Source organism: Orycteropus afer, unplaced genomic scaffold (assembly GCF_000298275.1).
Source record: "Orycteropus afer afer isolate SDZICR_OR568_19922 unplaced genomic scaffold, OryAfe1.0 scaffold00123, whole genome shotgun sequence".
NCBI lineage: Eukaryota > Metazoa > Chordata > Mammalia > Tubulidentata > Orycteropodidae > Orycteropus > Orycteropus afer.
This window is the reverse complement of record NW_006921710.1, coordinates 2,630,140-2,654,613: the sequence shown is the minus strand read 5'-3', so window position 1 is coordinate 2,654,613 and position 24,474 is coordinate 2,630,140. Positions and strand designations below refer to the sequence as shown.

Below are 24,474 nucleotides of genomic sequence, written 5' to 3'. Positions count from 1 at the left end.
AGATGGAAACAACCTATGTGCCCATCAGCGGAAGAGTGGATGACCAAACTATGGTACATACACATACTGGAATGCTATGCAGCACTAAAGAATAATGTAGAGTCTGAAAAACACTGCATAATATGGATGAACTTGGAGGACATTATGCTGAGTGAAATAAGTCAATCGCAGAAGGACAAATATAGTATTAGCTCTTTGTTGTGGAGGGTCAAGGAAAGATTTATATATGGAGGGAAACTTTCTTTGTTGGTTGCCAGGGGTAGGAGGGGAGGGAGGGAACACTGCAAAAAAAAAAAAGTGCATTGACCCATGTCACTTTAGTTTTGTGTATTTTACTGTACATAAATTATATTTCAGTAAAATGCATTAAAAAAAAACAATGTCTGCCTTGAACATTGAGCTCTTTTAAGATCTATTGATATGGGATCAAATTGACAACAGCAACTCGAAAGATTAGATAGGAAACTTAGGGGGCAGTGAGTTTATATTCATAAGGGAGGAACAGCTTAGGAAAGGAGGTGAGAACAGTTGCACAGCTTGAAGAATGATCAATGTCACTGAAGTGGATGTGTGGAAATTGTTGAACTGGTATAGGCTCTGCTGTGTATATCCTCAACAAAACAAAAATAAAAACTAATTATTAAAAAAAAAAAAAAAAAAACCCCACAAACCTATGAGTCACCACAGTCGGATCCCTATGTACGTGGGATCACCATGAGTCAGGGGCCAATGACAGCAGCTAACAAGAATAGTCATATTGTTGGAACCATAAAGTATGTGGCTTCTTCAGACAGGCTTCTTTCACTTAGCAATGTGCATTTAAGTTTGCTCCATATCTTTCTTTTATAGCTTGATAGCTCTTATTTATTTATTTACTTATTATCCATGAATCTGGCAATCATTTATATTTTCCCTTTAAAGTTAGGAAATGGGGGGAAGCTTACCTGTGAGGATTAAGGGAGACTGTATTTGAAGAGCTAGGCCCAGGGCCCGGCACACACTGGGAACTGCTGTGCCAGGGTCCCGATAGTAGTAGCCTGGTCTAATGACTTGGGCTCTGGGTGAGGAGCCCTTGTCCCCGCAGCTGCTCTGAGAGCCATAGCCCTCATATGCAGCCCTTCAAGTATGCAGTTGTCTGCCTGCCCAGTGCTCTCCTAGCCCGCCATGGTGCTCCCACCTTCCTGCTGTCCTTCTTCCCATCCTGCGGATGCTCAGGGTTCCCTTCAATGGCTCATCACTGGGTGGCTCTTCAAGCCCATGTTTTTTAAATATCTAGTTCACTGGGGGAAGTAAGCCCTGGCATTGAGTAGTAGCCATTGCACACCCTATGGAGCATAGTTCAGCTCTGACACAGGGGGTCACCACGAGTCAGAATTGACTCATTGGCAGCCGGTTTTGTTTACTGGGAGTGGGGAAGAAGCTGATTCTCTAAAAGTTGCAGAATAAGCAGATTCACTGTTTTATGCCCATTGGCTAAGCAGAAGGCTGGCGGTTCAAACCCACCAGCCACACCTCGAAAGGAAGACTGGGCAATCTACTTCCGTAGAGATACCACCTCGGAAGTCCAAGAAGGGGGTCACTGTGAGTCAGAAACAACTTGATGGCAGTGAGTTAGAGTGTTTTTTTTTTTTTTTTTTCTTTTTGGCTGACATAAGCACATTTTGCAGAAAAGATTCACAGTGTCTCCAACTTTCCTTTAGCTCTGGTACTTGAGTTTTCCTCTGGGCTTTTCTGGGACAGGTAACTTCTTGGGAGACATATTCAAGGGTTTAACATTAGCATAGTAAAATAAATCAGGTGCTCCTGGCAAACAGTGTCAGTGTTTTGAGGACGTTTTGGGACTTCAAGATGTAGGGTTGGTGCCCACCTGCCCCGCCCTCAGGTGATCACTGACCTGGAGGCTCTCTCTTCTCCTCTGTACAGCTGCACCAGGAGGCCATAGCTGCCCTGACCCGGGCTTCCTCATCCGTCCAGGCTGCCACAGTGACTGTCACGGGAGCCAGGACTCTGCTAGCTGACCTGGAAGGTATGAGTGCCCTGCTGAGCCACAGGCTCTGTGGCCCACAGGTGCCCATGACAGGCACCCAGACTCTCACCTTAGCCAAAGCAGCCTTGGTTGCAGGGAACAGGAATCCATGCCCTCCACCTCTCAGGATCTCTGCCATGCCTGCTCATCTCTCCCTGCCTCACATACTACTCACTTGAGGACTTGCCCGTGTAGTCATTCCATCCAACCCCACTGTCATTAGACTGCAGTGCAGAGTCTCTCAGCACCAGATGTGAAGAGAATTGGATGTTGCCCACTGTCCACTCTGGCCAGGGTCAGATTAAAAAAAAAAAATTAAAACCAAACTCACTGCCATCGAGTCAATTCTGACTCACTGTTTGGGTTTTTGAGACGGTAAATCTTTACGGAATAGATTGCCCAGTCTTCCTTCCGTGGAGTGGCTGATGGGTTTCAACCACCAACCTTCTGGTTAGCAGTCAAATGCCTTAGGCACTACACCACCAGAGTTTCTTGGAGACTGGGCCAGGACAGCTATATTTGTACCAGGTAATGCCACTGGCGCATTCACCACCATATACTTTTGTGACTTTAATAAGTATCATAATAAAATACAAATCTTTAAATTCATGGAGCATTATATCTCACTTGTTTCTTGGATTAGCCTCAGAAGGTTACACACAGATCTCATGCATCTTGAGTCTCCACTCAAGTTGTCCCAGGGTCTGGGGCTGGTCAGGCATCTATCTGCCAGTGACCACCTGGTGCAGGCTGAGGTGTAAGCCTGACTCTCCTGACACAGCCTTCACTGGATTTACAGGAATGAAGCTGCAGTTTCCTCGGCCCAAGGACCAGGCCACGCTGAAGAGGAAGGCAGGCATCATCCGGGACAGGCTCCTTGCAGACACAAAGAAGAAAACCAAGCAGGTGGAGAGGATGCTGGGAAACATGGCATCTGTCTCCTCCAGCACCAAGCAGAAGGGCAGAGAAGCAGAGCTGTTGGCCAAGGACAGTGCCAAGGTCAGGGCCGCAGACATGGCGGCAGCAGCTTCCCTACCTCTGGGCCTGTGGAAGGACTGTCACATAACTACTCTTTGTAGGTCAAAAATTGCCCCAGCAGATCTGCCCCCTTCCTCGTGCCTGATGCAGAATACTCCACACTTATAAGTGCTCGGGAGACCCAGGCTCTGAGTTCATGGGCTTTATGTGGGTGACCCTGTTGATTCCTCATGAAATATGTCATTGCTGTCCCCATGTTACAGGTGAGGACACTGACACAGAACATTCAGTAACTTAAATCACTTAACCAGGACTTGCACCTGGGTCTGTTTGGCTCTGACTGCCTAAACCTCTAGGTTTTCTTTTTAATTTGGGGCCAAATTATAATTGACTTGTGTCTCCTAGGGCTGTCTATCTCTGTTGCTCAGGCTCTAACCTTCATAGTTATCCAGAAGAAGTACTGGATTTAAAGTCCTAAGGTCTGATTTCTGATCCTGCTTCTTGGACCTTGGCCAGCCCCTCCTTCTTTCTGTGTTTCTGCGTCTTCATCTGTGGAACAGTTGGAATTTCTCCTTTGGGTTTACAGGAGTAGTATTCAGCAATTTACTCAGTGCCAGTACCCAGTGGGCATCCAGTCACATGTATTGAATGAATGAATGATCTGATGCACAAAGTGGATGCCCACTTGGGATTATTGCATAATAGCTTTACACCTCCAGAGGACTTACTCCACTCACCTTCTCTCCTTCCCACTGCTGCCCACACCCTGTAGCTTGCCAAGGCTTTGCTGAGGGAGGGGAAGCAGGAGCAACGCCGTGCCAGCCGGCTGGCCAGACAGACACAGGTGACGCTCCACCAGGCCTCCCAGCAGGCGCTGGCCTCGAAAGCACACCTACAGGAGCTTGAGGAAGCTGAGCGGGTATGTTTGCCAAGAGCCTCACCCCATTTCCGCCTGGCCTGCAGCCAGGAGGGGGCTGCTCATCCATTCTTCCCTCTCCCTGGAGATGGGCGCTGGGCTGAGCAAGATGGAGCAGCAGATCCGAGACTCACGCATCTCCCTGGAAATGGATATCAAGGCCTTGTCGGAGCTACTTGTCAGGCTGGGTAAGAAGACCCTGAGGCTGGCTCCAGAACTCCGGGCCCCTGGCGTACCTCTGGGAGCTTTCTGTGAGGCACTCAGTCCTAGGGAAGATTTCTTCCTTGTCCTCAACTCCCTGGCTTCCCCCGTCCCCATCCTGGGGCCCGTCCCAAGCATTCGTACCTGCCCCCAGGTCCTCTGTATGAGATAGGGTTGGTGTCCAGCAGTGTGTTCACTTTGAATAACTTTCCACTTCCCCAGAGGCATTTGTCTGGTCAGGGAGGGACACACAGGAAACCACCACATACAAGAACAGCATTGTGTACCCAGTGAGTAGGTCAGTGCTTAGTGAGGGTCTGAGAAAAAGAGAACATCAGAGAAGCAAATGTGGCATCAAGGATCAAGGGCTGGCTTTGGAATCAGACAGACTGGGAATTAAGGCTGGCTCTGTTCCTTCCTGCCTATGAGGTCTTGGACAAGTCACTCCACCTCTCTGAGCTTCAGTTTCCTCATCTGTAAAATGGGAGTAACAATGAGGTGATTTAGAATGTGCTAACCTCAGTGCTTGGGATGTGGTGAGAGACTTGGTAGACAGCAAGACATTTTGGAAGGGGAGAGCACACACCAAGACATGGAGGTTCCAGAGATCCTGGGTGGGGGTGGCGGGCAACCATCAGAGCAGCTGGGCTGAAGTGAACAGCATACATATTCAGTTTTTATTACTAATAAGAAGGGGAAGAATTACTGTGGTCTGCATTTTTCTGGACACCAGCCCTACACTAAGCTATTCACACTCATGATCTTATAGAATTCTCATCTTCTGTTCAGATGAGAACAGTTATTCTCTTGCTCATTTTACAGAGAGCACTGAGAGCTCAAATAGCATGCCTAGGCTGACACAGCTGGTGAGTCACCTCCATGGGTCAGAGTCCACGTTTGTGGCTACTAGGCTGCCCCCAACTCAAAGTACTCGGCACACACTCTACTGTGATTATGGCGGTTATCATTCATCATTCATTCAGCAAACCCTGGGCCTGACTGACTGTGCTTGACCTGGAGATGCAGGAGTGAACCACACACACATGGCTCCTGCCCCTAGGAACCCTGGCCTGGGCAAGTAGAGCAGTGACTATAATGAGAAGGGATTCTGAAACTCCTCAAAGGCCAGGCTGTTTGAACATTCTTGTAAGCAGTGGGGCCTCTCAAGGTCTTTGCTGAGAGTAGGACTTGCTCAAGTCCAGCAGGTCTTCAGTGCCCCTCTGACTGTTTCTTTTCTTTTTTTTTTCTTTTTTTTAATCAAATCTTAAAACAACATGCTTCTTAGCTCACAGTTTCTGTAGGTCAGAAGTGTAAGCATAGATTAGCTGGGCCCTTTACTCAGCAACTCACAAGGCTGCAGTCCAGGTGTTGGCTAGGGCTGCAGTCTCATCAGAAGCTTGACTGGGGAAAGAGCTGCTTCCTCCGGTTGTTGGTGGAATTCAGCACTTTGTGGTTATTGGGCTGAGTTGTCTTTTTTATTTTTTGCTGGCTATCAGCTGGGGAGAAGCACTGGTGGTGCCGTGGTTAAAGCATTCAGCTGCCACCTGAAAGGTCAGCTGTTTGAACTGACCCGCACCTCCACTGGAGAAAGATCTGGCAGTCTGCTTCTGTAAAGATTTACAGCCTTGGAAACCCTTTAGGCATTTCTACTCTTTCCTGTAATGTTGCTCTGAGATGGAATTGGCTCAATGGCAGTGGGTTTGGTTTTTTTGGTATCAGCTGGGGACTTAGTTAGCACCTAGAGTCTACCTACACTCCTTGCCATATGGCCCTCTCACAATATGACAACTTCTCAAAGCCACAAGGGACTCCCTAATATAACCTAATCCAGGGGGTGCCCTCCCATCATCTTCACCATATTCTATTGGTTAGAAGCAAGTCACAGGTTCTGCCTGCACTCAAGGGGAGGGAATTCTGCAAGGGCTGTCACCTGAGGTGTGTCCATCACAAATCAGCATTAAAAAGACCAGTGGCCCTCTAGTTGATTCCAACTCATGATGCCCCCGTGTGTCAGATCAGAATGGTGCTTCTTATGGCTTTTTGTGTTTCTTTTTATTTTATTTTTGGTGAAAATATACACAGCAAAACCTGCCCCCATTCCAGTTTCTAGACATAATGATCAGTGACATTGGTTACATTCCTCACACTGTGTCCACATCCTCCTTATTTCTGTTCTAGTTGTTTCACTCCCATATACTTAATTACCCTGCCTCCTAACCTTCTCGTCTATGCTTTAAAATAGCTGTTCAGATTACACCAGGTGGGTACACTCCTTAGAATAATCAACCACGGGGGATCAGAAGGGCAGCATTTGTGCAGGGGGACAGTTCAGAGGGCAAGAAGGCACAGAAAGAAGGACACAGGGAAAAGATAACCACAGGGAAAAGAGCTATCGTTACATCGTGGGGACTGTAATCAACATCATGAAACAAAATGTGTATTTTAAAAAAAACCCACTATACTCAAGGGTGACAATCTTGACTCTTTGGGAAAACTGTTACTTTGAAGGTGACTTCAAGGGATAATTTCAGTTTCCCCTCTGCCTATTCCTGCTGCCTGGTGTGGCTCTGGCCTGCCCCTCCAACTAGCCTTCATTGTCCAGGAAATTCAAGGCTTTGGGGAGCCCTGGGATCTAGCCAAATCCCATAAGGTTAGAAGCTTGGGACTCTCCCTCCCCCAATCTGGCTGAGATATCCATCTGCTGAATGTCACACTTCACAAAGATAACAAGGGCCAAGTGGGGAAGGCAGCCTGGTGGATTCCATGTGTCTATTCCCACCATCACCACAATTCCCAGTTACCATCATCTCCACTCCCATCACCACCATGTCCAGTCCCAGTCACCATCGCCTCTGCTCCCACCCACCATCACCTCCCTTCCTGTTGCCATCACCTCCACTCCTACGCACCATTGCCTCTGTTCCTACCCAGCATGGCCTCCACTCCCACATGCCATCATTTCTGCTCCCACTCATCATCACCTCTCCTTCCACCCACCATTGCCCACTACCAAGTTCCAGTATGAACTCCAGAGGCCCCTGTGGAACACCTGCCCACCCCCTTGTTTTACCCTTGGGGAGGCTCAGGTAAGTTCTTAACCCCAAGAGATGGCACTGATACCTTCAGGGCCAGTACCAGAACCCTACTGCCTGCAGTCCTTTCTACCCCGTCTGCCATCTGGCTCTCATTCTGAAGCTGATTTCCCTGGGCAGAGACCCTTCTGTCCAGCCCCGTGTCCTCCCACATCCCAGCACACAGGCCATGCCTATAAATGTAGCCTTGGTGAGTTGACACAGCCTGTTTGAGCCGGTAGAAATCATGAGGGCCTCACCCACCACTTTATGGATAAGGAAACTAGGGCTCACTGAGGACTTACCCAAGGCTGCCATTTTTAACAATAATAGTAAAGATAAAACAAAAATTAACAGTGGCCTTCACCCTCTTCACTACACTGCCTTCTTGATCCCTGCTTTCTCCAGCAGGCCTCCAGGCAAGGGTCAAGCTGGGGAGAGTCTCAGGACTGACTGGGCTCCTAGGACCCATGGGGGGCTGGCTCATGCTGAGACTTACCCCTCTGCAGGGTCGCTGGATACCCATCAAGCCCCTGCCCAGGCCCTGAACGAGACCCAGCAAGCACTAGAGCGCTTGAGGCTTCAGCTGGGCTCACCAGGGGCCCTACAGGGGAAACTGAGGCTGTTGGAGCAGGAGTCGGAGCAGCAGGAGCTGCAGATCCAGGACTTCGAGAGTGACCTTGCTGAGATCCGTGCTGACAAGCAGAACTTGGAGGCCATTCTGCACAGCCTGCCTGAGAGCTGCGCCAATTGGCAGTGAGGGCCACCTAGCCCTTGGTACATACTCCCCTACCTGGCCCACTGTGCACCTGGTGCAGGGCATGCACACACACCCATAAGCGCACCCACACAGGCACCCACCAGAGCCTGCTGCTGCCTACCCTTCCCTGTGTGGATACTCACATGCCATTGGAGTCTATGCCCAAAGGACCACCCGGCCAGCCAAGTGTGGCCATACAGAGTGAGTGTGCACATATAGTTCACCAGGGAGCCACTGTATGCAGGCCCCCATCGTTGTGTACTCCCACCCAGTGTCAATGACAGGTACAAACCTGCACATGTCCCTCTTGTGAGTGCATACCTATGTGTATGATACACAGGTGTAAAAGCCCATCCATGCATACACACAAATTACAGTCACTCCACAAGTATTTCTTGGGAGCCAGCTATGTCCTACACACCCTCTGGAGGCTGGGTGAGTTATGTGGTTGTTATGTTGAACACTCTGTAGCTCTGATGTACCCATTCTTATTCCAGAAAGAAGGGACTCACACAGGGTTGGTGACTGGGAAGTTGAGGGAGAACATCCACAGAGATCCAGGGAGGATTCAGCAAAAGCCAGAGCCCCCAGTCGCAGAGCAACCTTTTTGTCCTGCTGCAATCTCCCCAACACACACCCATCGCCCACCACCCATACCCAGCAGCTCTGCACAGCCGAGGCCAAGACAGGCCAAGAAACGCAAGCAGCTCCTAGGAGGTTTCTCAGCAGTGGAACACAAGCCCAGGCATTCCTGAGGCTGTGGTGCAGCCTTTTAGCCCAGCCAGGGACAAGGCCCTCCCCTGGAAGGAGTATCATTGGCGTTATCTGATGCCTCATTCTCAGGACCCTGGGACTGGACAAGCCTCACTGAAGGAATTACCCTGACCTGGGCCTCTCAGTCTGTGGCCTGTCCAAAGAGTTGGGACTACAGGGGCCCAAAGGGCTCAGATAGGTAACCAGGACCAACCCTTTGACCCCGTTGACCCCCGTTGACCTTTGACTAAATGACACTTCCTGAACCAGCCTGCCACAAGGGAGGCTGCAGGGGCGGGGAGACTTGGCAGATGTTCCAGTCTGTCCTGCCCTGGGAATCCTCTGGTGGCCAGCCCTGTGCCCGACTCTGCCCAGGAGTCCTGGCATTTCCTCTTCCCCTTTCCTGGGCAGTCTTCCAACAGACATTGGGCTGCTGGGTGTTGGTACTAGGAGGATGGGCTTCTCAGTGGACCCAGCCCACTTCCAAGGCTCCTCTTATTCCAGTCACAAGTGGGCCGCATTCCCCAAAGCACATCTTGGACTAGAGGGGACAGGTGGCAGTGCGGAGCTCTTCTGTTTAATGTGGAAATAAAGGCCCTTTTTGTCGATCTGGGTGCTGTCTTTGATCCTCCTGGTTGGCACCCTGAGTGTGGCACCGCCCTGGATGCAGACTTATTCCCCACCCACACAGAGCTTAGGGTGGGATGCACACACGAGCACACCCGAGTGTGAGTGTGCACCCAGCACCTAGGGAGTGACTAGAGGATTTCCCAGTGCCCCTCTCAGTTCACATGCTTTGCCAGCGTGTTTTTTCACTGGGGGAGGCTTTGCAGGGGTCCTGTGACCACTGGCACAGTCCTTTCCTCTCTGCTCTCCCCGGGGGCTCATCAGTCAAAGTCTTAGGGGCTAGGAGAATTTGGGGTGGGGGTTGAGGATGGGGAAACAAACAGCGTCTCAGCCGACCTCCAGCTCAGGCTGGAGACACTGAGGCAGGGAATGAACTCAACCAAGTGACACAGTGAGTGATAGGGGAGACCAGTGAGGAAGGATGGAGGGCCTCATGAAGCTTCTAAGAGGAGGGCTTTGGGCCAGAGCTTGAGGGTGGGGAGACAGAGGAAAGGAACCTTCCAGGCAAGAGGGTGTGTAGTAGCCTGGGGTGTGCAGGGTGGGAGCCTGGCTTGTTGCAGTATAGGGTCACACTGAGACCCCAGGGTGGGAGTACGGAGCCACCGGGACCAAACCCCTCCCGAGCTGGTGTAAGCAGAAAAAGAGGTCATTGGGAGGATATGGGAGGGTCTCCTGGAAGCCTGGGGCAGAAAAGCTGCCAGGCCTCCTCAGAGACGGGTGGCCTCCTTCTCTCCTCCCTTACTCCTCGCCTTGGTCTCTGCCTCTGCTTCCTTCTTTTCTCTCTGCACAGTAGCTTTCTTTGCATAGCCTGCATTTGATGGAAGAGGACCCCTTACTGCCCTCCACTCTGGCTTCTCCATGACCCTCAGTCCAAAAGCTTGACAGAGACAAGCTGCAAACACCATCTCAATTCCAGCTTCCCAGGAGAGGGGATCCACTTGACCCTCTGTCCAGGTGTAGTTCTTCCATTCAGAACAATGTGGGTCTCTGGAACTAGGAGGAAGCCCTGGTCTTACAGTGGTTAAGTGCTTAACTGCTAACTGAAGGATCAGTGGTTCAAACCCACTAGCCACTTCCAAAAAAAAAAAAAACCAAACAAACAAACTCACTGCCATTGAGTCAATTTGACTCATAGCGACCCCTCTTTGGATTTCTGAGGTGGTTATCTCTACGGAAGTAGATTGCCCAATCTTCCTTCTGAGAAGTGGCTGATGGATTTGATCCGTCAGCCTTCTGGTTCTGGTTAGAAGTCAAATGTCTTAGGCACTACGCCACCAGAGCTCCCACCAGCCACTTAGTGGGAGAAAAATGTGGCAGTCTGTTTCTGTAATGATTACAACATCGGAAACCAAATGATGCAGTTCTGCTTTGTCCTATAGGGTCACTGTGAGTTGGAATCAACTAGGCAGTGGGTGTGGCTTTTTGCTTGTTTGTTTCTAAGTCTGTTGTGTTGTTGTTATGTGCCAGTGGAGTCGACTCGACTCATAGCGACCCCTCCTTGGGTTTCCGAGGCAGTATCACTACGGAAGTAGATTGCCCCGTCTTCTTTCTGAGTAGTGGCTGGTGGGTTTGAACCACCAGCCTTCTGATTAGCAGTCAATTGCCTTAGGCACTACGCTATGAGAGATGGCTGTGTGCTTCCCAATGTGGTGGAGGAAAGGGTTCAGAGAACCTGGAAAACCAAGTAGGTGGGGGTAGGGATTTGACATGGTGGACATCATTGACCTGGGAGTGACTTGGCAGATTGGGGGGCAGGGGGGAAGATGAGGTCAGGGAAGCAGTTGCTCTACAGTGAGCGTTTGGTCTTGATGGTGCTGAGACAAGGATCCTTCAAAGACCTCTGGGGCAGGGTCTGTTGGGCGTCACCTCGCTTCCTGTCTAACAGGGACACACAGCATTCTGACACCTGCTCTTGGTATCCAACCTTTATCTGCTCAGCAAAGCCCAGTCCCAGAATAATCCCTGGCGGGTGGAGAACAGGTTTCTTCTCCATTCCACAGTGACATTATCTCAGGCTTGACATCTCATACTTGACATTCATAACTCATGCCTTATGTCTCGTCTTCATGCTTAACCCATGCAGCCACTCTCCAGCCCCCGAAGCAGGGTTGCTGCTGGGGCAGTGTAGCAGCTGTTGAACATCTGGTGCGCAGTGCAACTCTGCAGCTGAGCAGTGGAGGGTGGGGCGGTCCCTTCCCTGTGGTATGGCTGACTGGGGCTAACCAGCCCTACTGACAAGGGCAACAGGCCAACCCAGCCTGGACTGGGAACTGTTTTCTAAGTCAGGCCTCTTTTTTGACCTCCAGATGGGACTGAGGGCTGGGACCTTAAGCCCCTGCTGGTGCCCCTCTAAACTTTTATTATCTGTTTAAGCCACTCTGAACGTGTACAAATTGTAACAACCTCTGTGTGACTAATGGGCCTGGGAGGCCAGGCACTAACCAAAGTCTCCCTGTGTAGGATCAGGATCACACTGAGCTCCTAGTTAACTCTAGAGGGCAGGAGCTCTGGTGTCTTTCATTTTGCAGATGAGGGGACTGAGACCCAAACAGGTCAAGTGCCTTGCCCAAGGTCATACAGCTTGGCCAGATCCAAATCCTAGTAGTGAATGAGCATAGCAGAGTAACCTGGCTCAAAGCAGACACTGTGTTGGGGAGGAGAGGACTGTCCCCCTAAACGGCTGCCCTGGTGTAAGCTCACCCTACCCATCCCATTCTGCCCTCTCCTCTGCCCCACCCTTTCCTTGGGGCAGCCTGGCCACTTCCCTGGGAGTGTGGGGGGCAACCACAAAACAAAAGATTACTAGCTGGTTCCTAGCAGTCAAATGGAGTCTATGGAGGAGACTTTCTGGATCCAGTCCTCAGGAGGCTCAGAGTGTGTGGCAGGACCACTGGAAGTGACCAGGTGTCCTGTTTGCCAAGGCAGCTCAGCCTATGTTTGTGGCCCCTTTCTTCCTCAGAAATGTCCTGATTTGGGTGATAGACTACATGATTGCCCTAGTTCCCCGCACTCTGAGCCCCACTCTTCCTGAAGTTGAGGCCTGGTTTATTACCTTGGTGGATTTGTGCCCCAGGCTTCAGCTTCTGACTTTTCTGTAAATTGGGATTACGAGTCCTAGGTCAGAGCTTTGAGAACTAAATGATGTAATTGCTTGGCACATAGTGAGTGCTCAATAAATAGTTTTTATTAACAGAACATGAATCTACTGCCATGGATTTAAAGTGTCCTTGATGTCATAGTTGCATATATTGTCATTATGTATTTTCTCAATTAAGGAAAATTAACGTTTATATATTTTTCTTTCAAAAGTTAGCAATAAAGGTTGGACTCCTCATGTCTCCCTTCTAAAAGTGTACACCATGCAAAGGGCAATGATAATTGTAGCAGCCTGTTTGTTGAGCTCTTACTACCCGCCTGAGCCTGCATTTGATCCTCACAACGACCCCATAAAGTGGATTCTGTTGTTGTGTGCCACCAAGTCAGTTTCTCATAGCGACCTCTTGTGAGTAGAGCTGTCCCAAAGGGTTTTTCTAGCCTGATATGCTTACAAGGGAGGATCACCAGGTCCTTCTTCCGCGGAGCCACTGGGTGGGTTCCAACTACAAACTTTCAGTTAGCAGCCAAGCACTTAACCACTGCGCCACTAGGGCTCGTTTTGAAGTGGGTACTAAGATTATTTTATGGGGCGCTCGCGAGTCGGGGCAAGGAAGTGGCTGCTGTAAATACCTGGGGTTCAGGCTTAGGAACCGAGGGGCTGAAACGTCATGCATTTTCGCGCCCCTCCAAGAGCTAGGGACCGGCGGGCAGGCTCCGCATCCCTCATAATAGCTGCTTTGATGCCGGTGGCCCGGGCGGCAGCGGGGCGGGAGGGGAGGCGGGCCGGGACGGGGCGGGGGGGGGAGGGTGTGTCCGGCCACCCCGCGCCATCCCTCCGCCCCTCGGTCCCGACGCCACTCGTAGCCAGAGCTCGGACAAGGCGCCCGTCCCTCCTCCTTGTCCCGAACCGCCTCCGAGAAGTACCGAGCCGGCGGGAGCCCCACGCTCACCATGTCGGTCGCGCTCAGCAACAGGTTCCAAGGTAGGCACCGCGCCGCTGTCCCTTGCTTATTCTCGTTCCGCGCCCCAACCCCGCTGTCCCTCGCTCCCACGCCGGGGTCCCCAGCCCGCCACCTGTGCGCGAGGGGCAGATGGCGGGGTGCGCGGCGCGCGGGAAGCAGGCGCGGGCCGGCGGCGTGCGGCCCTGGGAGGTCCCCCGCTTCCCAGCCCGCCTCTTTGTCTCCTTCAGGAGGGAAGGCGTTCGGCATGCTGAAAGCCCGGCAAGAGAGGAGGCTGGCCGAGATCAACAGGGTAAGCGCGCGCACCCGCCTTCGTTTCCCTAAACCTGGGGCCGTGGTCAACTTACTAACGGCCAGAGACCTCACGCAGCCCGCGCGCTCCGCGCGCTCTACCTCGGCGCGTCCCACCTCCATCTGCAAGGCTGTGCTTAGAGCAAAGTCAACTCCCCTCCCTCTCCTTCCCTTGTCTTCCCTCAATTCCCTCCCTCAGCTCTCCCCCCGCCCCCCGTCGCCTGCGACACCAGGTAGGTACCCTGCCCCACCCCCACCCCACCCCCCAGCTCTGGTCCCGGCGTCTCGGGTTGCAAGTTGCTACTATCAGCCTAGGGAGGTGGGGCGGACCGGCGGAGGAACTCCTGTGCCAGCCTGGGCCTGGACTTCCCGGAAGCTGGGTTGGGCCAGCCACAAGGATTTGACGCTGGAAGGGACCCCCGAGGTCTCTGAGCGGATCCCAGTTTTACTAGCCAAGAAAAGGAAAGGAGGTCCAGAGAGGTGAGATGGCCGACCTGAAAGTGCACAGCAAGTCCTTGTGAGACTGCTGTTAAAACGTAGGGGCGGACTCCCAGACCAGTGCTCACTCTACCAGAGAACTTAGGCTCTTGGGTCGCTGGCAAATGTTGGTGTTCTGCCTGGCTTCCTGTGCTACCCGTAACTCTTTTTTTTTTTTTCTTTTCACTCCAGTTTGAAGGAATGGTTCCCATATGAAGTGAAGTTTATGCCTTTCATGTTAGTTCTTAGAAGAGATTACTGGTATTGGAGGGTTTGTATGAAGAAATCCTTCCAGCCGTTGCCAGGCACACAGTAAACCTTTTGCCAGCCAGTGAATTCTGACTCGTGATGACCCCATGTGTTACAGACTAGAACTGCTCTATAGGGTTTTCTTGGCACAGGGGTGAAGCATTCCCTGGGTGCTTAAGGTATTTGGGTAAGTTATTTGGCTGCTAACCAGAAGGTTGGTAGTTCAAACCCACTATCTGTTCCACCAGAGGAAGATGAGGCAATCTAGTTCTGTAAAGATTTACAGCCTTGGAACCCCAATGGGGTAGCTATGAGTTGGAATTGACTCATGGCAGTGGGTTTGGTTTTCTGGGGTTGCTAACTGAAAGGTCAGCTGCTAACTGAAAGGTTTGAACTCACCAGCTGCTCTGCAGGAGAAAGTTGAGGCGATGTGCTTCTATAAAGATTTACAGCCTTGGAAACCCTAAGAGGCAGCACTACTGTGTTGTATAGGGTCACTATGAGTTGGAATTGACTCAATGGCAATGAGTAGGAATCTTTATCAAAGCAGATCGCTAGGCCTTTTTTCTGCAGCACTGCTATGTGAGTTTGAACTGCCCACTTTTAGGTTAGTAGCTGTGCACAAACTATTTATGCCACCCAGGGACCTAGGCACAGAGTACCAAAAAAAAAACACCTCACTGCCATCAAGTCGATTCCAATTCATAGTGACACCCACTGGGTTCTGAGGGGGTAAATCTTTATGGAAGTAGATTACCCCATCTTCCTCCCACAGAGCCGCTGGTGGGTTTGAACCACCACCCTTCTCGTTAGCAGTCAAATGCCTTAGGCACTGTGCCACCAGAGCTGCTTCAGGCACAAAGTAGGTATTTCTTAAATGCTTGCTCAGTGACTAGGTAGATGCTAGAAGATAAGGAAAGGTCCAGGCCTGTCTGGATTGGCCAGACTTCAAAGACAAACTAGCCAGTGGCTTCAGGGTCCAACCAACTTGGGGTCATCATTTACTAGTTCTGTGGTCTTTACAAGGGACCTTGTTACAGAGCCTAGTTTCCTCTGCGAGGAGTAGGGATATTACAATGCCTTTCTTCCAGGGTCCCAGGGTCACCGTGAGGGCTAAATGAGAGAAAGCATGTAGCCTAGTACAAGGTACAGTACTTGGTACAGTGCCCAGCATGTGGGAAGACCTCTTTGGATGGTACTACCCACCCACTGTCATCAAATTGATTCTGACTCATTATGACTCTATATGATAGTGTAGAACTGCTCCATAGGGTTTCCAAGGCTATAAATCTTTATGGAAGCAGACTCTTTCATCTTTTTCCCTTGGAACAGCTGGTGGGTTTGAACCAGCAACTTTTTGATTAGCAGCTGAATGTTTAACCACCACACCACTGGAGCTCCTTGTTGGCGGGTGGCACTAGAGTTGTTATTTCCTGAGGAGGACATCTCCCAGGTTCTTTCCTGACTGGTGGCAGAGGTGTACCCTTGAAACAAGGATGGGCATTACTCCTGCTGGCTCCCTTGTACCACTAGGCAGCCAAAGTCTGAGTCCCAGTGAGGCAAGTTAGAGGGGGAATCTGGAGGATTTCCTCTTTGATTTTCTTGGACTGTGTAGAACAAGGCAGCCACTTTGTTTTCTTTCTGCTGACTGTAGGAATCCCATGGAGGGCTCTGGAGACCTTCTTGTCCCCAGCCTCGCCCAGCTTCTTGGTGCCATCTTGAGGTCAGCTGAAAAGTTGCCTGGACATCTGCTTGGGGCTCTTGGGGGTCTAGGCCTGGTGGCTTCCTCTCAGTTCTTTCTTCAGTCAGCCGACCTCAGGCTTGGCTGCTCTTGCCCTCTGGACAGGAGCCTGAGACCCTGACCTCATACAATCCCTGGGGCTTCTTGGCCAGGCATTTCTGAGCTGGCTGAATCTACCCACAGCCATTAGGACCCTGGGCCAAAGACAGCTGGACAAGGGGGTGAGGTGACCATAGTCAGCCTGGCCAGAATTGCTGAGAATGTGTGGGACTTTCCATGCCAAAACCGCCCTTGAGGAAGCACAGAAGGGGTGGCTGTCGGGTGAGGCTACAGGATTGCTCTGGGAAGTGGACTGGCTTGGGTCAAGAAAGGGAAAGGACCTGTGGGTATCGTGGCTGATAACAATACAGCTTTGGACTGGGGACGATGAAGGCACGTGGTCAGAGCACGCAGGGGAATGATAGTCTCAGGCCCAGAGAAGACAAGGAGCTGGCCCAAGGACCCAGTGGCACAGTCTGCAGTCTGATCCTTTCCTCTATCCACGATGCTGTGTTGAGACCTGCCTTGTGAGTCCAAGCTGCCAAGGGCTGGTGAGACCCAAGATCTGGGCCCCTGGAAGAAAGAGGCTCCAGGATCCTCCCTGTACCTGTCTATCAAGGTGGCCCTGCCAGAGTTCAGAGTTATTAGTTGGGAGACTGTGAGCTCACTGACTGTAACCCTGGGCAAGCCACGTAACTTTTCTGAGCCTCTGTCTCCCAAAAGAGATCAGTGGTTGAGTTGTGATTTTTTAGGGAGATAATCTATTGTAAAGCACTTTGGAGAGCTGGCAGCTATCATGATTGTTACATTTGTTTGTTTGGAGGTTAGGCCCTGGCCCATACTGACTGTTCAGACTGGGCTATGCCTCTTCATCTAGCAGAGCCTTGGTCTTCCCTGCCTGAAATGGGAGCAGAAATCCCTGCCTGGCCTCCTCTCCAAGTTGCTACAGTAAATCAGCCGAGAAAAACAGACGGAAGCACTTTACAGAGTCTGGGGCCATCATTCTGTTTGAAGCCCTGAGTCTAGTTCACCTGTGGTCATGGCCACAGTAGAGGGTTCCTGTGTGGGCAGATTTACAGAGGGGACCACGTTGGCAACTCAGACTGCCTACCTTTGGGGTGCAGCTTCACTGCCCTACTGGAGTGGGGCTAGTAGAGGGCTGGGGCTGAGCTGAGTGGCTGTGGAGGCAGGACTATTGTTCTCCAGATGGGCCTTGATGGTTTCCCTACCTCGTGGGGGCCTGTGATTGCTACTGTGCCTGGCAGCTGGGGCACTGCCTGCTGCCTGGGGCAGAGCCCCGCTTAGCTGGCGGCTCTGGGGGCTTCCCTGGGCCAGCACCCCAGTTCTTTAGGGGCCTTTCTTCTCCCTTGGGGCCAGCCAGCTTCCATAGATCAGCTCAGTCTCAGTTATTGTTATTATAACGTATTCAAAAATAAAAATAGAAAGAGACTTGGGAGGAACTACAGGTCCTGGAAGGAGCCCTGGTAGCACCATGGTTAAGTGCTTGGCTGCTAACTTGCAGGTCTGCAGCTGGAACCCATCAGTGGCTCCAGGGGAGAAAAGATGTGGTGATCTGTTCCTATAAAGATTACACCCTAGGAAACCCTGTCCTGTAGGGTTGCTGTGAGTTGGAATCAACTAAGCGATGCACAACAGCACAAGTCCTGGTGGAGGAAGAGGAAGAGGAGGAGCTGTATGAAAACATCCTTTTCTTGTTTCACTTTTGTTCTTGCTATCATTTTCTGAGCATCTGGTGGGTGCCAGGCACTGTGCCAAGCGTGCTGTGGTCATTCTCCCATTGAATCCTCAGTCTAACCCTGTGAAGTAGACACTGTTAATCTCTTTTTACAGAAACGGGGCTCAGAAGGTTTGCTTAAGTTGTCTGGGTTTGAACAGCCAAAACTCTAACCCACTCTGTTCTCAGTCTCTAAGCCTAGCTGGGTCTCCTCTGCCAGTGCCCATTCCCACCTCCATGCCTGCGTGACGTGTGTGTGTGCGCGCGTGCACACATTCGCACATTCTCAGCACTGCTAGAGCGGTGAGGGCTGGAGCAGTTAGGGCTGCCGCAGCCTCCCACTCCCCCCACATAGCTGACATTCCCATCGCCCTGATGGCATGGAGGGTGACCCCAGGCCATCCAGGCCCAGCCTTATATGGTAACGGGAGAAATTTTCTCCAGCTTCCCACAGGGATGGAGAGAAGCAGTGGGGCTGGTGGGGTGCCCTTCCAAGTGCTTCTGCCCTGAGGACTGAGCAGGAGGTGCCCAGAGGACAATGGGGGCTGCAGTTTGAGTGCCCAGCCTCCATAACAAGATAAAGTGAGTCCTGCTTCCGCACCATGTTCAGTGTGTCATCTCATGGACTCCTCCCAGCATAGTGCTCCATTACACGGATACTCCATACAATCTATAAACATCTCTATGGGATGAGGATTATTAGTCCCCCTCAAGACATCAAGTCCATTCCAACTCATAGCAACTCTAGAGGACAGAGTAAACTGCTCCATAGGGTTTTCAAGGCTGTAAATCTTTATAGAAGCAGACTGCTTCATCTTTCTCTGGGTTCAAACCACTGACCTTTTGATTAGCAGCCAAACGCTTTAACCACTGCACCATCAGAGCTCCTTAATGAGGATTTTTAGGACTCCCATTTCAGAGATGAGGAAACAGAGGCCTGGCTAGGTGAAGTCACCTGCCATGGTCACTTAGCCAGGAAGTGGCAGAGCTGGGATTCAAACCAGGTCTGTCTGACTCCAACCTCTGTTTGTGACCTGCTTGGCCTCTGTCCACCAGATAGCTGTGACACAGGCCTCTTTTGCTTACATGGATAAGGATCTCTGGCTACTGTCCCAATGTCCCAGCCCTCCTAGGTCGCATGAAGGGCACTCAGCATTCCCTGTAGCATTTAGATGCCTAATGGTGATTGCAGAACCCACATGCCATCTGTATTAGGAAGAGAGCCGGGCACAGCAGGCTGAGTACCTCTGCCCAGTGGTGTCTATCTCCCTTGCCCCTCCCCAGTAGTGGGGGACCTCTGAGACTTGACCCAGTCTATTACACAGGTGTGTCTCTTCCTGTGTACCTGGCAGTACCACCCTGTCTCTGTCCAATTGAATGTGCCCAGTTGGCATCACTGGGTTTTCGTCTCTCTTGCTCTTCCTTAATATATTATAAAGTAGGTGGTGATAAGCAGCCACATGAACCTCAGAGGATTCAGTGTCCCCACAGGGCTGGCCAGTCACGACCTCGGTATGGCCATGTTACTGGAAGCTGGAGATGGAATTTCTGCAGGGTTTGGTTCATTTGTACAGTTCGTGGGGTGTTTTTCTTCAGCTGCCCTGTCTGTTGGCGAGGACATGCTGTCCAGATGAGGCCCCAGAGCTGCTGTGGGGAATGTGAGCCTGCTGGTCCTTGTGGGTGCACGTTACAGGCTCATGCTCTGTGCCAGGCATCAGGCTGGGCATTTGTGGCCTGGTCCTGGCCCTTTAAGAGCCTGCAGGCTGCGTCAGAGGCCTTGTAGCCTGACATGGTACTGCCTGTCCTTGGGGTTTTCCCCCAGGGCTTCAGCCACCAGCCTGTTGGATGGCCTCCAAAATGGTGATATCTGCCCATCCCAAAATTCTGCTGCAGCTAATACATAAAGGCGAGTCTGGAGGGCCAGGAGCAAACGTCCACCAGCAGGTGCTAGAGGTACCAGTTCAGAAGGAGAGTTAAGTCATGAAGAAGCAGGCAGGTGGCTGGGGAATGGGGGCACAGCAGGGGCTGCCAACTTCTGACGGACCTTACATTTGCCTGGAAGCTTTTGGAAATAGCTGCTTCTGGGCCTGAGCTCTGACAGGCATTAGAAGATGCAGATGACCGTGGAAGACAACAGGGAGTAGATGTGGCTGTGGGTGCTGTGCCTCAGTGCCAAGATGGGAGCACTCTGTCCCATGTGAATGCTCATCACTGCAGATAAACAGGAGTCTGAGGAAATACAGCAAAGGTTGTCCTTGATGAAGGATGGCCTGAAGGTCAAGCTTGTTGTGGGATGGGCTCTTCTCTGTCCTTCTCCTGCATGCTCATCTATTGGTGTGGTTTGAGTGTGGATGATCTGAATGAATTATAATAATTGCTAATATTCAGCAACATTCAGCACTAGGAGCCAGACTATTATGTAGTAGCTCATTGAATCCTCACAACAACCCAATAAGGAGGCTCTACTGTTAAGATCACATTTTAAAGATGCCCAGGGTGAGGAAGCAAGTTGCCCAGGGTGACAGAGCTAGCAAGTGGTGGAGCTGGAATTTGAACTCAGGCAATCTGAGTCAACCTCCCCTATCCTTCCACTGTGCACATCCTGTGCCCAGAAAATTCATATGGGGCTTTTAACCACTGTGACTGTGGGCAAGAACCTTCTCTTCTGGGGCCTCTGTTTCCCCAGCTATTGAACAAGGAGGGAAAGCCAGATGCTTTGAGGAGTCCAGGTTCTGGGGCTGGGCAGGTGTCTTCAAAGCTGCCATCTCTGTGCCTTCCCCGTGGATACATTATTCTGGTCCTTAGAAATTGACTGGTGGGCCCAAGCCTTCCTGCTTTCCATCCCTTGAGCACTGGCTCTAAGCCAGGGACTGACCAGGTCACCAAGGTCCCCAGACTTGCCCCGCCCCTCAGAGCCCAGGGATATCCCACACCTGCTTGTCTTTTTGGGACAGTGAGCAGGAGTGGGAAAGGGGGATGGGACAGAGTAAACCATCTGCCCCTTCATCCCCCAGAGGGCTATAGAATGGCTCCCTGTCCTCTGGAATAACCTCCTGGTGGTGTAGTGCCTAAGTCATTTGACTGATAACCAGAAGGTTGGCAGTTCAAACCCACCAGCTACTCCTTGGAAGGAAGATTGAGCAATCTACTTCCATAGTGATACTGCCTTGGAAACCCAAGGAGGGATCGCTATGAGTTGGTACCAACTCAATGGCAGTGAGTTAGGTGTTTGTTTGTTTTCTGCCCAGGAGGAAAGATAACTCCAATATTGACTTTCTTTGCCCAGAAAACTATGGACAGGCCACCTTCTCTCCTAGTTTGGGTCAGAGAGGGAGTAAGGATGGTGGCAGGAGATACACCTTGACTTGTTAAGACTTTGTGACCTTGAGCAAGTTAGGCAACCATCCTGGGCCTCATTTGTCCCATCTGTCAAATGGGAATGCTAAGTAAGGAAAAGGAAAAAATCATAACCGGCCTGAGTCAGGAGGGTATGGTTTTCTTCCTATTTAGTACTTGAATATGGACTGGGAACTATAAACTGATTATATAAAATAAATGCTAGAAAAATAATAATAGCTAACATTTCTTTAGCATTTACTAAGTGCCATGCACTGTGTTAAGCACTTTGCATATATGCTGTATCTCAGGACAAACCTATGAGGTGTATATTTTTATCCTTTTTGGTTTGCAGATGAGGAAACTGAGTTACAGACAATTTTTACGAAAATTATTACACAAAATTTGAATTTTTGGATTCAAACCCAAGCAGTCTGCTCCAGCTTGCTTTCTTTTTGCTTCTTTTGTTGTTCTTCCCAGGGTCTGGGATGAATTTTTCCCCTTTCTCCTCTACCTGCAGACCCAGGACCAGGGCCCCAAGGGTCCTGGAGTCTGCCCACATAGGGTGCCTACCCAGTGGGCATGGCTGTGCCCTGAGGATGGACAAGGGTATGGGGGTAGGATCCCTGGAGGGAGGAAGGTGTGGGCTGTGCATGAGCAGGAACCAAGAATCCAAAACTCGGAGGTGGGGACTGGCCGCCCAGCCAATGGAACTCCTGTTTCTGCCTGCTGCCTGCCTGCACAAAGGGCATGGTCTGCACAGCTGCCCTAAGCTCAAGGCAAGCGAAAGCTGGCTACCCACGCATGAACGGGTCAGCTGCTTCTCCTGCCCCTGGTCACTTGATGGATCAAGCATTTGTCATGTTGGCTGTGCAGCAAAATGTAAGTCTAATCTTTTTGTCCCCTTTGGTCTGTGTCCCACACATGCACACGCTTTGGGCAAAGGTGCCTAACATTTTAGCAGTGAGGTTGGAGAAAAAACTGGGGACTGAGGTGGGGGCCAAACGTCTTCTTCATTTAGTCAATGTTTGTTGAACATCAACTAGATGCTAGGCACTGCTGGTTGCTGGGTATGCCATGGGTCACAGACTATAAACTTGTCCTCCTAGGGCCTATGGCTGAGAGCCTGCCTCCCCTCTTGGCATCCTTTGAACACCCATGTCCTCGGTCACTTCTCCTGAGCTCTGCAGGGAAAGGGCAGGAGCAGCATCTGCTATGGAGTTTAATCCCAGCATGGCCACTTTCTAGCTGTGCTGCTTTGGGCAAGTTATCCCTGTATCTGAGTTCATTCATGCATCCTGCATATATTCATTGAGTGACTACTATGAAGGACCTATGATCAAGAGTCAGTAGTATTGAAGAAGAAGTCCAAGTTGCACTGAAGGCATTGGTGAAAAACAAGCCTTCAGAAATCAATGGAATACCAATTGAGCTGTTTCAACAAATGGATGCAATGCTGGCAACACTCACTCATCCATGCTGAGAAATTTGGAAGACAGCTACCCGACCAACTGACTGGAAGACATCTATATTTGTGCTCATTCTAAAGAAAGGTGATCCAACAGAATATGGAAACTATCAAACAATATCATTAATATCACATGCAAGTAAAATTTTCCTGAATATAAGTGAAAAATGATTGCAGTAGTGCAACAACAGGGACCTGCCAGAAATTCAAGCCAGATTCAGAAGAGTGGAAGGAGGGATATTACTGCTGATGTCAGATGGCTCTTGGCTGAAAGCAGAGAATACCAGAAAGATATTTACTTGTGTTTTATTTACTGTGAAAAGGCATTTGACTGTGTAGATCATAACAAATTATGGATAACATTGCAAAGAATGGGAATTCCAGAACAAGTGTGCTCATGTGGAACCTGTACATAGATGAAGAGGCAGTCATTCAAACAGAACAAAGAGATTCTGTGTGGTTTAAAATTAGGAAAGGTGTGCATCAGGGTAGTATCGTTTCACCATACTTAATTTAATCTGTATGCTGAACAGATAATCAGAGAAGCTGGACTATATGAAGAAGAACATGGCATTAGGATTGGAGGAAGACTCAATAACAACCTGTGATACAGAGGTGACACAACCTTGCTTGCTGAAAGTGAAGAAGACTTGAAGCACTCCCTGATGAAGATCAAAGACTACAGCCTTCAGTAGAGATTACATCTCAATATAAGAAAACAAAAATCCTCACAACTGGACCAATAAGTAATATCATGATAAATGATGAAAAGATTGCTGTTGTCAAGGATTTCATTATACTTGGATCAACAATCAATGCTTATGAAAGTAGCAGTCAAGCAATCAAATGATGTATTGCATTGGGCTAATCTGCTGCCAGAGACCTCTTTAAAGTGTCAAAGAGCAAAAATACAACTTTAAAGACTGTGCCTGACCCAAGCCATGGCATTTTTAATCACCTCATATTCATGTGAAAGCCAGACAATGAATAAGGAAGACCGAAGAAGAATTGATACCTTTGAATTTTGGTGTTGGCAAAGAATATTGAATGTACCCTGGACTGCTAGAAGAATGAACAAATCTGTCTTGGAAGAGGTACAGCAGGAATGCTCCTTAGAAGTGAGGATAGTGAAACTTCGTCTCATGTACTTTGGACATGTTATCAGGAGGGACCAGTCCCTAGAGAAGGACATCATGCTTACCAAAGAAAAAAAGAGGAAGACCCTCAAGGAGATAGATTGACACAGTGGCTGCAACAATGGGCTCAAACATAGCAATGACTGTGAGGATGGTGAAGGACCAGGCATTGTTTTTTTCTGTTGTACATAGGGTTGTTATGAATCAGAACTAACTTGCAGTGATGGCACCTAACAACAACATGGTCTAGCTGGGGAAGACAGACAATGGACAATAACCCTTATAAGTAATGACCTCATTAGGAAGTGGATTGGAAGCAGAGAATGGTCTGCTGTTGGAAGGTTGTAGTATAAAATAGGGTGGACAGGATTGGCCTTACTGAGAGGGTGACATTGAAGAAAGGATTGAAGGAGGCAAGGGCATGAGCCATGCAGATATTTGGGGAAAGAGTGCTTCACACAGGGAGCACAGGCAGAGCAAGTGTTCTGGTGGGAGTGTGTCTGGCACGTGGGAAGCCTGGAAAGCACAGACTACTTGGTCACCATTTAATTGGAAATGATGGCAGGAATTTAGAAACAGATTGAGTGGTTGACCTAGATAACTTTTTTTTTTTTT

General features: G+C 50.2%; 2 protein-coding genes across 2 annotated transcripts in view; both read left to right on the top strand.

Annotated features, from left to right (window-relative positions):
* LAMC3 (laminin subunit gamma 3) overlaps window positions 1–7,952 on the top strand; it is a 94,264-nt gene extending 86,312 nt beyond the window's left edge. Inside the window, exons 24-28 of the mRNA XM_007944344.2 lie at window positions 1,924–2,026; window positions 2,826–3,025; window positions 3,777–3,923; window positions 4,009–4,108; window positions 7,702–7,952. Of these exons, the coding sequence (XP_007942535.1) occupies window positions 1,924–2,026; window positions 2,826–3,025; window positions 3,777–3,923; window positions 4,009–4,108; window positions 7,702–7,952 (801 nt within the window). The remainder of the gene's footprint in view (window positions 1–1,923; window positions 2,027–2,825; window positions 3,026–3,776; window positions 3,924–4,008; window positions 4,109–7,701) is intronic.
* A 5,427-nt stretch (window positions 7,953–13,379) lies between these two features.
* AIF1L (allograft inflammatory factor 1 like) overlaps window positions 13,380–24,474 on the top strand; it is a 21,303-nt gene continuing 10,208 nt past the window's right edge. Inside the window, exons 1-2 of the mRNA XM_007944219.2 lie at window positions 13,380–13,410; window positions 13,618–13,679. Coding sequence (XP_007942410.1) covers window positions 13,380–13,410; window positions 13,618–13,679 — 93 coding nt within the window. The remainder of the gene's footprint in view (window positions 13,411–13,617; window positions 13,680–24,474) is intronic.